Genomic DNA, 14521 nt, shown 5'->3' with positions numbered 1-14521 from the left:
AAAGAAATGTCATATCCTATGAAAGACACATCTTGAAAATGCCTAAAGAAAGTTGTCATTTTTTCATGGTGAAGGGACTGGAGTCTGTGTTGATGAAAACACCTTGGTGGCTGCAGTGACTGGCAGTGGCTGCAGCAGCAGGGTGATGGGGCTGGTGCCTTCCCCTGATCAGCCCGGTCGCCTCCCACAAAGGGATGCCAGACTGCGGCTTAGGCCCACTCCCCAAGGGGAGCAAGGAGTGGGCCTAAGCCGTCAGTAGGACATCCCCTGAGGGCTCCCAGTATGTGAGAGGGGGCAGGCTGGGCTGAGAGACCCTTCTACCCCCCCCCCCAGTGCACGAATTTTGTGCACCAGGCCCCTAGTTTTATATATAAGTGAAATCATACATAGTGGTCTTTTGTAAGTGGTTCATCCAAATATAGCATGTATCAACACTTCATCACTCCTTTTCATTGTTAAACAATGTTCCACTGGATATATACCATATTTTGTCTAGCCATTCACTCGATGGACATTTGGGGTTTTTCCACTTTTGGATTGCTACAAATAAAATTGCCATGAACATTCACATACAAGTTTCTGTGTGGATATATGTTTTTATTTTTCTTGGGTATATACCTAGGAGTACAACTGTTGGATCATTGGGTAACTTTATGTTCAGCCCTTTGATAAACTGCCAGACTGTTTTATACAGTGGCTACACCACTTTCCGTTCTCAGTGGCCACGTGTGAGGGTTCTGATGTCTTCCTCATAGCCAGTGCTTTCTCTGTCTTTTTCATTTCAGTGACTGTAGTGGATAGGAAGGGTATATCTCACTGATGACTAATGATGTGCATATATTTTTAATAATGCAGGAAAGGAGGTCGAAGTTTTTCTGGACTTACTTTCATGGGAGAGGAATTTTTTCAATTATTTCCATAAGCAATTATTTTTAAAATACAGATCATGTTCCTATACATTAGAAATTCAATATGCTCAATGAATATTAACATTTAATAAATATCATTAAACCATTTTAAGTCATTTAGGGGTCTTGTCCACAATAGACAAGTGGGGAAAAGACAAGCAGAAGATATATAATATCACTCAACTCTGGAAAGTTCGCAGTAAAAACCTAACACTTCTGTCTACCTTGAGTATCTGGCTAAACGACCTTAGCAGACAAGAGAGCATCAGGAAGTGAGGGTACAGATACAGAGATTTCAAAAAGAGAAAACAGAATGACTATCTTTCAAGTAGGATGAAAATCCCTCATCTAGTCTTACCCCCTCTTTTCTAGCCACACAGTATACTACGTGTTTGATACATAGCAATAAACAAAGTCCCCTGGCTTCATGGGCTTACAGCGTCCTCATTTTATCACAGAGCTTACTGCTTCATGCCAGGGGAGAGAGGGGTTGGCCAAGAAGAAACCAAGTTGAATCATGGGGACAGTAAACACAATTTAGAATGTGGACGAGTTCCTAGTAATAGTACCAGTAAATGTCAACACTTTTCCTAAAAGATCTTTCACCACCATCTCATCCTCAAGTAGCTTTTATCTTTATACCTCAGGTCCTTCACATTCTCAGGCTGTTTTACCATGTGGGAGGCTGCACAGGTACAAGTTCATGAGATTCACTATCCAAATGTGTTCATATGAGTTCCCCATGACAATGAGGCTATCAAGATGAGCAAAGTGTTCTCAGCAAGAAGTTAAGAGTCCAGATTTTTTAAATGTTGCTATTGCACACAACTGGGTTAACTTTCAGTAAGAAGCATAGTTTGTAACATCTGACTACGAAAATAAGCAAAAGACTTCACCACTGGAACAAATTAAGTTAATTAAGATTATGTAAGTCATTAAAGGAAAGAAAATGGTTAAGAGATGAAGCATTAAAACACAACCTCGGGGGTTACACTGTTACTAAACACTGCTCACTCACTCACTGGGCAAGGTATCTGAGCTTCCATTTTCATATCTGTAAAAGGGGGGAATATATCTGTTAGAAATATAGTGAGAATTAGAAATAATCTGTGGAAATCATAAAAACAAGGTCTAGCTTACAGGAAGCTCAAAATAAGTGATATAACTGAACTAAGCCAGAAGACTTGTATTATTGACTAAATAACTATAACTTGACTAAGTCATTTCTTAAACTTCTCTAGGCTCAATTCTCCCATAGCTAACATGAATGGGCTCTACTTGATATTCTCTGTGGTAATAAAGTTACATAATCTGATTCTGCAGTTTCTTTTAATTCTAGACTACTATTTTTTAAAACCTTTAGCTGTAAGCTAAGAACAATAGTTTTATTTTTTTTTAATGTCATTTCTGCCCTGGCCGGTTTGCTCAGTGGACAGAGCATCGGCCTGCGAAGTGAAAGGTCCCCGGTTCGATTCCGGTCAGGGGCACATGCCTAGGGTGTGGGCTCAATCCCCTGTGGGGGGCTTGCAGGAGGCAGTCGATCAATGATTCTCTCTCATCATTGATGTTTCTATCTCTCTCTCTCCCTCTCTCTTCCTCTCTGAAATCAATAAAAATATATGCATATATAAAAAAATGTCATTTCTGTTCTCAGCCACTGAGGTTTAAAGCAGTAAAGCACCCCAGAATCCAGAATCCAACAATAATGGCCATCTTACAACCATTTATGCAGAATTACTATGATGATGCAAAAAATAAAATAAAAATCTATGAAGCAAGCTTCATGCTCAAGGATAGGTCTCCCCTTGCATATTCTGAAAAATAGTTAAAAGGAGCCTTTACTAATTTCCCCTCTGTTGCCTTCATTTGTCAAATCTTAAGTATTTCTCTCCTGCCTAAAAAAACACATATACTGCCCTGACAGGTTTGGCTCAGTGGAGAGAGCGTCGGCCTGCGAACTCAAGGGTCCCAGGTTCAATTCCGGTCAAGGGCATGCACCTTGGTTGCGGGCACATCCCCAGTAGGGGGTGTGCAGGAGGCAGCTGATTGATGTTTCTCTCTCATCGATGTTTCTAACTCTCTATCCCTCTCCCTTTCTCTCTGTAAAAAAAAAAAAAAAATCAATGAAATATATTTTTAAAAAAAACACACATACTTGGCCTCAGCAGCAGGAGGCAGCAGAGGCTGCACAGATCTTTGGGCTGCTTTGAAAGCTGAGCTCCATCTAACCACACATGGGCCAGGGACAGGGTTGCAGCCACTCAGGGAGCCCACACACCCTCCTGGAGCAGGGGTCAGTTTTCTCCACAGGAGTCAGGCACGCAGGTCAGCAGCAGCACAGAAGTGAAGGCAGAGCCCAAGGCTGAGAGCAAGAGAAGCCCCAGTTCTCGGTCAGGAACTAACTACCCATGGCTCAGAGCAATTCCCTTCTCCCAAGTTCAGCTGTAAAGTAAGGGGTTTGGTCAAGACTGCCTCTAACTTTTTTTCTATGCACCTATGAAACATGTCAGAGCTCATCTATTACTGGCGTTAGCAACATAAATCTGCTCCTATCCACCTCGACTTGCTGGAAATAGGAGTAAGTTGAGAGTACAGTAATGTGGAGACTTCTCTCAAAGGCATCTCCCTGGCCCTGCGCATGCACCACCCAGACTGATGCTGTCCCCAAAATCCTAAACTGCAAAGAGAAACAGAATGAAGACTGCCAGTCAAGATGACAGCGTAGGTAAACACAGTACTCACCTCCTGCCACAACCACATGAAAATTATAACTAAACTACAAAACCATCATTCAGAACCACCTGAAATCTAGCTGAATGGAAATCCTACAACTATGAAATTAAAGAAGCTACACTGAGACTGGTAGGAGGGGCAGAGATGTGGAGCAGGCGGGTCCCACTCACATAAACATCATAAGGGATATCTCGGCTGTGGAGGTACCCCCTGAGGAGCGAGGGGTCCCAGCCTCACATCAGGCCTCCCAGCCCAGGATTCCAGGGCCAGGAGGAGAAGGCCCTATAACTTCTGGCTATAAAAACCAGCAGGCATTGAGGCTGAGAGGGAAGACACGGCAGCTGGAGTCCCAGGCAGTTCCTCTTAAAGGGCCTGCTCACAGACTTACTCAGACTCACTCACTCTGAGCTCCAGAGCTGGGGCAGCAGCTTGTAAGGCGCTAGAGGCATACAGGGAGGAACTGAATTCTGCAGCATCACGGCAAGAGCTGGAGGTGGGTCAGGGGCGGCTTTCTCTAAGACAGAAGTGCTGGCAAAGGCCCAGCTCCTTTTCTGAGACACCCACACAACACAACTTGTGGGCCCACCCCAAGCCCATTCCAGTGGCTTTTCCACACAAATGGCCTCTCTTGCCTCATGCTTTAGACTTTCCTAAAAATCTCTCAAACAAACAACATCTGGCCTGGTGTACCCCATACCTCTTGCTAAGTGGCCTGGCCAGGCCCAACACTAGCAGCAGCCCGTCTTGTTGGCAGCTTGGCCTCTCCTGGGTACCTCCAAGCCCAGCACAAGTAGCAGCAATCTGCAGATTGCTCTGTAGCTTGTGCCAGGTGGCCCCAGAGCCAGCATGTCCTCGGGTGAGGATTAAAAAAAGAAGAAAAACACATAAAAATACGAACAACAAAATGTTAATAAATACCTATCTCTTGACAATTAAATATAAAAAACAAAATAAACAGAACAGAAACAGACTCATAAATACACAGACTACTTTGGTGGTTGCCAAACAGGTTGGGGGGAGGGAGGTTGGGGGCATGAGTGAAAAAGGTGAAGGAATTAAGAATTTTAAATTGGTTGTTACAGAATAGTCATGGGGATGTAAAGTACAGCAGACAGAATATAGTCAATAACATAACTGTGTGGTGTCAGGTGGGTACAATATCAGGATGGTCCCTTAGAAAGTTATGTGTCTAATCACCAGGATGTACACCTGCAACTAATATAATATGTATGCCAACTGTAACTGAAAAATAAATGATTTTAAAAGAGAGAAACAGAATGAGAGCAATTTTCCAAATTATTTTATGACTCTGGTCACAACTCGGGGACTTTCTTCCTTCCCACCTGAACAAAGGACACAGGGTATGAAGACTTCGCCTGCCTCCCCATCTGTGGGTAAGGCCCTGCTAATGCAGCTCCAAGGGAAACCACCACAGCCAGACGAGCTGGCAGATGGGAGCGGGCTGGCCCTGACCTAGGGTGCTTCCCTGAGACAGACTTCTTGTAAGTGTGGACGTGACACCAAAGGGATTCTCTCTAGCCCAGAATCTCTCTTACTAGGAAACTAACACTCCCACTGGCTTTCTCCTCCTCACTAAGACAGATATGAGGCAAATCCTACAACTGCTTCTGACAAGCATGATGATAAGCAGAATGGAAAAGTGTGGGAAAAGAACTGGATACTCCAACCAGTCTCAGTAGACACTGTCCTTATCCACCTTGGACTGAAATAGGCCCCGGCTCCTAGCTCTTTCAAACAGTGACTAGTGAGAACCGATGAGAAAACCCAGCAGTTGTACTTCTGAATACAGTCAGGACAAAAGGTAAATCCTCTGTGCCCTGCATTTAGATGCACAGCGTAATGAGCTGGGAAAGAGGTTTCACTACCTGGAAATATGTCACAGTATTTCCGAGTCGAGAACCCAACATTTTGAGGAGAATTCCAAGTTAGTACAGAATCAATCATGTGCACCACCACACCAAACAATTCCGAGAATATTAATGTTTACCAATTTAAAATTAATCTTCTGAGCTAAAATTCAACAATACTGGCTTGACCATAATGAATGCACTGATGACTAGGAGAAGTGAAATAATTAAAATGGTAAATAAATACTAAGTGTCGATAGCGTGGCTCAGGGACTGCTGAGTCAGCCTGCCGGCAAGGCCCCACCCCTGGCATGCCCACGGGATCGCCACCACAGAGGCAGGTGTGAAAAGTACTGCGTTTAAAGTCCCCTTACATATATTGCAGCATATATTACAAATTATAAATTACCTGTTAAATAAAACCCAATGGCTGTACTTTTAAACAATCTAATTGTCATCTCTATTAAGGCGAAAAAATAAAAAAACAAAAACAAACCACCTACTACAAATAGAGACCTGAATGCACACCTTCCATAAAGACATGCTACAATTTGAAATGCTCCCAAATCTTTCTATGCAGACATTTCATATCCTGCAGGTGAGCCGAATCACACCACCTGGATTCGGACCTCGGTGCCCGCACGGTAACTGTGGGCCTGGGGAAGTTTTTTATCCTATCTGTGAAAGGCCTTCTGTAGAGTGGACATAACAACAGCCCTGACCTCCTGAGGCTGTGATGAGGACTAGACAGCATCACACAAATAAAAAGCACTTACAACAGTGAGAGCCCAAAAGAGCATAATCAATGTCAGTGACAATAATGATGACAGAATAGAATAATTTAAAAATCTGGTGACTTTGCTACAAAACTGGAAAAACTAGCAGTTAGAAAAGTCACCAAAATTAGGGTCTTGCTCTTAACAACCTTCATTTAATGGCAAGAAGTCCTTCTTTACCAGGTTTCTGTAATGGGCAGTAAATTAAACCATAAAGTTTTAAAATGTGAGATGTCAGCCACCCTTTCAATTACATAAGAAAGTCAAAGCTATGTTTAAAGAACAGTAAGACATTTAAAGAAAACTGCACCACAAATAACAAATACTGCCAACAAGCACCATTATTCTTCTTTCAGTTTCAGAAATAAAAGTTAGACATAAAATAGGCCTCAATAAAGCTGATTTAAAAAGAAAAAAAAGAGAAATGAAAGCTGTGGGTCAAATAGACAACCACAAAACTCCACTCTTGGGGCGAGAGAAGCAGCCTGGTGCGGCGAGTGGGGGAGGTGCACTGCTGCAGCACTCAGCATCCTCACCACAGGCAACCAGGATGCCCTTCTCCGACTGGGCACAAGGTCACCATGGCTAAGTGAGGACAGCTGAGACCTGACCAAAGGATTGATAATAGTGTAAGTATAGGAAACCCTAGAAATGTGATTGTCAGTACTTTTAGAAAATAAACAAGTGTTAACATTTACCTTCAAGCCTGTAAAATCATAGGTCAGTCAAATCACAAAGTCAGATTAAGAGGAACATACACTTCTTCTTTCACTTAAGAAAAGACATTTCTTGATCACCTACTACATGAAGGAAGTGGCGAGAAAATGTGTCATGGATAGATGACCTGTACCTGCGCGATGCTCACAGTGCAGATGGGAGACTCGAGGATTGCTCACAATGCTGGATGCTTTCTCACTTCCTCGTCCTCAGAATGCATCTCCACAACAAAGCCACAAATTATGTATCATCATCCCGATTTTACAAATGAGGAAACATAAGGAATTTGATCCAGGTCATCAAACAGTTAAGTGCCAAAATTAGAGTTTGAAATTAAATCAAGGTATGTACTCATTGTACTTTCCTCTATTCTAGTGGTTCTCAGTGAGGGGGAATCTTGCCACCTGGAGGACATGTGATACAGTTTGGAATAATTTTTTAAAATATATTTTTATTGATTTCAGAGAGGAAAGGAGCATGAGAGATAGAAACATCAATGAGAGAGAAACATTGATCAGCTGCCTCCTGCACACCCCCTACTGGGGATCAAGACAGCAACCAGGGCATGTGTCCTTGACTGGAATCGAACCCGGGACCCTTCAGTCCGCAGGCCGACGCTCTATCCACTGAGCCAAACCGGTCAGGCCACAGTAATTTTTAATTGTCAAAACTGGAGGTGGTGGTGGCTGGAGGTGGGTAGAGGCCAGAAATGCTGCTAAACATCCTACAAGTCATAGGACAGGTCCCTACAATAAAGATTTATCCAGTCCAAAATATCAATCCAGTGCCAGGGTTGAGAAACTTTGGCTTATAAGACCCTGCAAAACATTAGGAAAGAACCAAATGCAGGCCGCAGGTAATTTGAGGGGAAAGAACACACCACTATTAACTGGGGGAGTATGAGAAGCCTTCATCATAGAAGAGGTATTTTGGTTGAGTCTTTAGCTAAAACATGGGTACAAAAGAAAGCAGGGTCTTTTCAGCAGCCTAAGACAAAAGAAAGATCAAAGATGTGAAGTTAAAAAAAAGCAAAGCAAGTACACTCTAAAATACCTATCAAAGAAAACTAGTAAAAATTTATGAATAAAAATTCTGGTAAATAAGCACGTATTTATAAATGCTTTGGGACATCTTTAGATATTCTTAAGAAATTAGTAACTTGGTTGACTCCACGAGGGAAAGTGGGTACCTGAAAGACATATATTTTAGAACAGTTATGTATATTACCTATTTAAAAGATTAATTAATTAATTAATGGACAAAAATTTACCTGACAGGACATAAGAGGTGAATCAGGGTTTGTAAGGGGAAAATATGGGCTGACACCAGATGGCAGAAGGAAGAACAACGATTTAACTCTTATTGGATATAAGCCCAGTACAATTCCAAAGTTATTACATGCTGCTCGGCAAACCAGTAAAAGCATGAGCTCCAACCCAGACTATCTGGGTTTGAATTCCTGCTAGACCACTTCATCCTTCTTAAGTTACTTCCTGACCAGGGGCAAGTTCTTTCACCTCTCTATGCCTCAGCTGCACTTACATAAAATCAGGAGAGTAAACTACCTATTTCATAGGGTTACTATGAGGATTCAATGAATTAAAATTTGCAAAGTACTTAGAATTATGCCTGGCACACAGTAAGCACTGAGTAAATATTTGTATTTACTGATAGCAGTATCCCTTTAATCTAATAAGAAAGGTACCCTTATTATTCCCATTTATTTATGATGAAATTGTGGCCTGAGTTAATTAAGTTGGCCAAAGTCCTTTAGCTAAACTAAGGTATAACTGTCGCCAAAATCCAAGCTCTTTATCACTCCATCTATTGCTTCATGAAAGTCAACAATGTTAAGCTTTGGGCAATAAGCAATGGAAAAACACTAGAGGTTTATATGGAAATACAAATTATTAAAGCAAAGTTTTACTTAGAGAGGTAACTGCTAATGGAAAGGAGAACAAACTGGAATAGGGAGGAAGTTGGGCTGGACTCTGAGAGCAGAGAGAAGCCTGTGAACCGAGGACAGTGGCGCGGAATCGAAGGGACATCAAGAGCAAAAGACACGCACAGAAGGGACCACAGGCCAGGTGACTGGTGAAGGATGGCAAGTGGCAGAGCCACAGGGATGACTGAAACGAGGTCAGCTATGCCTGACCATGAAGGTGAAGGAGGACACATGGCAAGAGTATTAGAAAGCTGGCCCTGCCTTGTCTTGTTCGGGGAGGGATGTAACTATGCAGGTCTGTTAATAAAGGATCTTCCCAGTACTATTTACAAGTCAAAAATACTAAACTCATATGCTGACTCAGAGGGATGAAGGGAAACTCAGGTACATAGGCTATTAATTGGGATATATAATAACCTATTACTTTTAAAAGTTAAAAGTTTAGGGGAGAAAAAATCCAGATTCCATGATAACATTTTTCTTAAATAAACTTAAAGACGGGTTTTACACTAAAACGAAACTTCTACTCACAAAGCCTAAAAGAACAAAGTGCAGACCATATAAAATCAGGATTTCATCTTGAAATTTTCCTAAAACAATAAAACACAAGAGCTCTTTAATTTCCAAAGCTCAGTGTATGTGTGTGACAAGAGGATAATACACTCGGAAGATCATTTCTTCAATCATCAAGTATGCATTAAAGTTCAATTAAATTGCTAGATTTCATCTTTAGATTTACAGACTCTTTTACTTGCTACGAAAGGCTAGATTTTGTTTTCCCATTCTGAAATACAAAATAAATGTCAATGGTTCATCTGCTAATGCCCTTTCTTACATGGCCAAGCCTGAGTATTGACATGGTCAGTTAACAATGGCAACAGCCTACATCTTTGAAAGTGTGGGGTTCAAGGGAATGACAGAACCTGTATAAAATATAGGCAAAATGGTATTTCTGAAATTATTTACTTTTTGTTATAATATGTAAGTCATTTTATATTTTCAGGATTTAGCAGAGATAATTAAGATATATATACTGAAGCAGCATTTGGGAATAAAATAACTCCAATGAACGTATTAATTTTCCCCCTCATCACCTATCTTCTAAAGAATAGCATTGTCTTTTCACATGAGAAATTAACCATGTTAAAATAATGAGTTAAAATGCTACTATCCAAAACCTAAAAGAGAATATATTATTAAATAAAAGCTAGCCAGAAACCCATACATGGTACATATGCATATCTAACATAATACTATGTAAAAATATAGTATCTCGTGTGTAAGACACTATAGAAAGCCCTTCTCTTACCAACCTATCTCCTAAAATAACATCTATAATATGTTTTTTAAATATTTTTTATTGATTTCAGAAAGGAAGGGAGAAGGAGAGAGAGACAGAAACAGCAATGATGAGAGAGGATCGATTGGCTGCCTCCTGTACGCCCCACACTGGGGATTGAGCCCGCAACTTGGGCACATGCCCTGACCGGTAATCAAACCGTGACCTCCTGGTTCACAGGTCAATGCTCAACCACTGAGCCATGGTGGCTGGGTTGGTCTATAATATTAGAAGATGAGCTGTCGATTTGCACCATAAGAGGATGAAGAGAAAAGAAGAGATAAATACACAGGCTGAATAAACTAAGTTACCTACACACAATTTCAAAGGAAAAATCTAACAATTATAAACATCAAATTTTTTATGAAATGGTTTTAGAACCTACTGATTTGCATGTATGCAATTATTATGTACAATTGGTAGGAAGGTTCTTTTTCAGGCCCCAATCTCTAGGATGTACAATTCTTCAATTCCCTGATTATTTCCTATTTAAGAATTCTGGACCATAGCCTATATTTCAGGTCTGCAACCCTCAGGCAAATCTAGTTCAAGATCTGGACCAGGGGAAAGGGCAAGGCTCCCAAGCACTCAGTATTCGTCGCAAGAAAACCAAATAATCTCCTTGATATATAAATTACTCTGAAGAAGTACCCACAGTCATTCTATCAGAATAGGTAACCCAGAATAAGTCATATCTGCAACATTCCTAACTTAGGCTGTGAGGGAATAGCGGGATACAGAGCAATATATTCCGTGCAGAAAATGAAATCCGGTAAGCATTTCTAATCAGAAAGAGATCTTTCATGTAGGTATACTTTCATTTTATAAATAATTGCTACCACATGATCACCAAACCAGACCCAGACCCATTTTCTTTTTTTTAAATAATATTTTATTGATTTTTTACAGAGAGGAAGAGAGAGGGAAAGAGAGTTAGAAACACTGACCAGAGAGACACATCGATCAGCTGCATCCTGCACACCTCCTACTGGGGATGTGCCCGCAACCAAGGTACATGCCCTTGACTGGAATCGAACCTGGGACCTTTCAGTCCGCAGGCCGACGCTCTATCCACTGAGCCAAACCGGTTAGGGCCAGACCCATTTTCTTTTGTCAAGACAACTGAGCAAAGCATAATCCTAATACAATACTCCCTATATAACAAACATTCATTATATCGTTCATTTACCCTTCATCTAATACCTAAAAATAGCAAATGAACACAAATTATTTCTTTTGAATTATTTTCTGAGAAACAAAGGGGGACATTTTATAATAATAATATTAGATAAAACAAATTTTCACTATACCATATCATTACTTTAAAAAGTTCAATATGCCCAAAGAAATGTATGCCTGATATTTACATATTGCTCCCTTAAGAAACAGAATGGCATAGTATTAAATATAAAACTGACTTAAAATGTTCAAGTTATTATACACTGTAACATATGCATACGCTTTAAAAACAAAAATTATATACTAGGTGTACTGGTTAATAATGCGGATTTTGTAATTAAAGACAACACGGTAATTTCAAGAGAAACATCAAAAGTGCTTTATTCAAAGTAATGTCCATCGCTAGCTACACATTTCCCCATCTTTCAGGTAATTTGTGGATACCGTCCCAATAGAACTTTTCTTGTTTTCAGGCAAACCATTCAGAGACCCAATTTTCCACTTCTTCGTGTGTTTTGAAGTGCTGCTCAGAAAGTGCATGTGCCATCGTTCGGAACAAGCGGTAATCTGAAGGAGCAAGGTCTGGGGAATGCAGCAAGTGGGTTAATACTTCCCAGGCAAGATCTTTTAACGTGTCTTTAACTGGTTTTGAAGTGTGGGATGGTGCGTCATCATGAAGCAAAATTACTTTGCCGTGTCTTCTGGCCCATTCTGGTCATTTCACGATCAAAGCGTGGTTCAAATTGATTGTTTGTTGTAGGTAGTGATCAGTATTAATGGTTTCACCTGGTTTTAGAAGCTCATAATACACCACACATTCGTGATCCCACCAAACGCAGAGTATTGTCTTTTTTCCAAAGTAATGTGGAATTGCAGTCAATGTTGATGGTTGACCTGGATCAACCCATGATTTTGTGCGTTTGGGATTCTCAAAATAAATCCACTTTTCATTGCCAGTCACAATTCGATGCAAAAAAGACTTTCTTTTGTGCCACTGAAGCAACATTTTACTGATGACTTTTCGGTTTTCCATTTGTCTTTCGTTCAGTTGATGTGGCACCCATTTTCCTTCCTTTAAAATCTTTCCCATTGCTTGTAAACGATCAGAAATTGTTTGCTGAGCAACGTTTAATCTTTCTGCAAGTTGTTTTTGAGTTTGACATGCATCTTCATCCAATAATGGTTGTAATTGTTGGTCTTCAAACTTTTAGAGTTGACCTGAACGTTCTTTGTCTTTCACATCGAAATCATGACTTTTAAAGGGTCTAAACCAGCATTGACAAGTATCTTGAGATGGAGCATCTTCACCATAAGCTTCACGAAGTATTCAGCAGCACTTTTCTTCAAAATAAAGTAATGAATTAAAACTTCCTGCAAATGCTCTTTTTTTGGCACGAAATTCAACATTTTTAAGCGTAAAAATATCCATGATGTTAACACCTTTAGCAAATTTGATATATGAAGTTTTGAAGCTTATTGTCAATACAATAAAACAGCATACATATGAAATAGCATATATATCAACATATGTGTAACTCCATCTATTGAAAAAAATCCACCTTATTAACCAGTACACCTAGTATATATCAAGAAACATGTATGTATATGTTTGTGTTTTTTTAAAGAACAAAACAAAATAGTAATTTATGTTGAAAGCCTAGCCAGTTAGGTATTAGGGTGTGGGGGCTGCCCCATAAGCCTCACCTGTCGAATGATACTCTTCACACAACGTAAAGGAAGGCCTTGATAGTTGGACTTAATGATCCATTTGAGGAGATGGTGGCCAAGCACTTCGAAGACCATGCAGACATCTGGGACATGGTTAAGGATCACTTGTGGATACATTTCCTGAAGTGATGCAATTACTAAAAGCAGCAGCATTGTGGCACATGGCAAAACATTTACTTCTTCAAAACATGCAACAATCCTATATAATAAAAGGCTAATATGCAAATCAACTGAATGGCAAAACAACCAGTCACTATGATGCGCACTGACCACCAGGGGGCAGACACTCAATGCAGGAGCTGCCCCCTGGTGGTCACTTCACTCCCACAGGGGGAGCGCCGCTCAGCCAGAAGCCCTGAGCCGGGCTCACAGCTGGTGAGCGCAGCGGCGGTGGCGGGAGCCTCTCCTGCCTCCCCAGCAACACTAAGCCGTCAGTCAGACATCCCCCAAGGGCCCCTGGACTGTGAGAGGGCACAGGCCGGGCTGAGGGACCACCCCCGCCCCAAGTGCATGAATTTTGTGCATCAGGCCTCTAGTACTATCAATAATAACCAAGTGGTCCTTTCCTATTTCTCACCTAAATAAAATGATGGAACATTTACTAAGTACTTACTAAGTCCCACAGATTATTAATGTGTACCTGTAACAACCTTAGAAAATAATATATGTATCCCCACACAGAAACGAGGAGAGCCAGTTAAAGAACTATCTTGCGTTACAGTCCAAAGGTGGCAGTGTCAGGACTCAATCCCACACTTACCTGTGCTCTCACTCATTTCAGCACACTTCTCCTTGATGATCAGTCTTAATGAAAATGAGCAAGACTAGAACCTCATGAGCAATTAACGAGAAAAAAGTAAAGAACTCCCCTGTCTTAAGTGTCCTATCTGCCTGCCTAAATTTCTATTTCATGGGTTACATAAAACACTTTATAAAATGAAAATTAAACAAACTCAGTGAAGATATTTAATCTTTTCCTTCAATATCTTCAAATGTGTAAATAGATCAATTTTAATATTGTAGGCAGTTTTCAAGAATATATGATCACAATATAAGACATGGCATTAAGACCAACCTAAAATAATGAAGTCTCAGGAATCTGGGTGGTTTTTTAAAAAAAAAAACAGACATTCTAGTCAAACACCAACACTCCAGAACGATGGCCCATCATATAAATATATTTATGTCATTCCTACTGGAAGATTTAAAATGACTCTGAAACCATCCAAGACTACTTCATTCACCCCTGGAGGCCTATAGACAGGTTAGTTGATTTAATATATATATATATATATATATATATATGTATATTTTTATTGTTCTCAGAG

At 40.5% G+C, this 14521-nt stretch overlaps 1 protein-coding gene across 3 annotated transcripts in view; it reads right to left on the bottom strand.

Moving 5' to 3' along the window:
• Positions 1 to 14521, bottom strand: part of SRPK2 (SRSF protein kinase 2) — a 150856-nt gene that overhangs the window by 27836 nt on the left and 108499 nt on the right. For all 3 annotated transcript variants that reach the window (XR_001361406.1, XM_005862887.2, XM_005862886.2), the window contains exon 6: positions 13170 to 13276. Coding sequence is in view for 2 of the 3 variants with exons in the window: in XM_005862887.2 (XP_005862949.1) it covers positions 13170 to 13276 (107 nt within the window). In the remaining variant the exon portion in view is untranslated. The remainder of the gene's footprint in view (positions 1 to 13169; positions 13277 to 14521) is intronic.

This window comes from Myotis brandtii, unplaced genomic scaffold (assembly GCF_000412655.1).
Source record: "Myotis brandtii unplaced genomic scaffold, ASM41265v1 scaffold17, whole genome shotgun sequence".
Lineage (NCBI taxonomy): Eukaryota > Metazoa > Chordata > Mammalia > Chiroptera > Vespertilionidae > Myotis > Myotis brandtii.
Note: the sequence above shows the minus strand (reverse complement) of the source record. Positions and strands in the feature narration are given on the sequence as shown.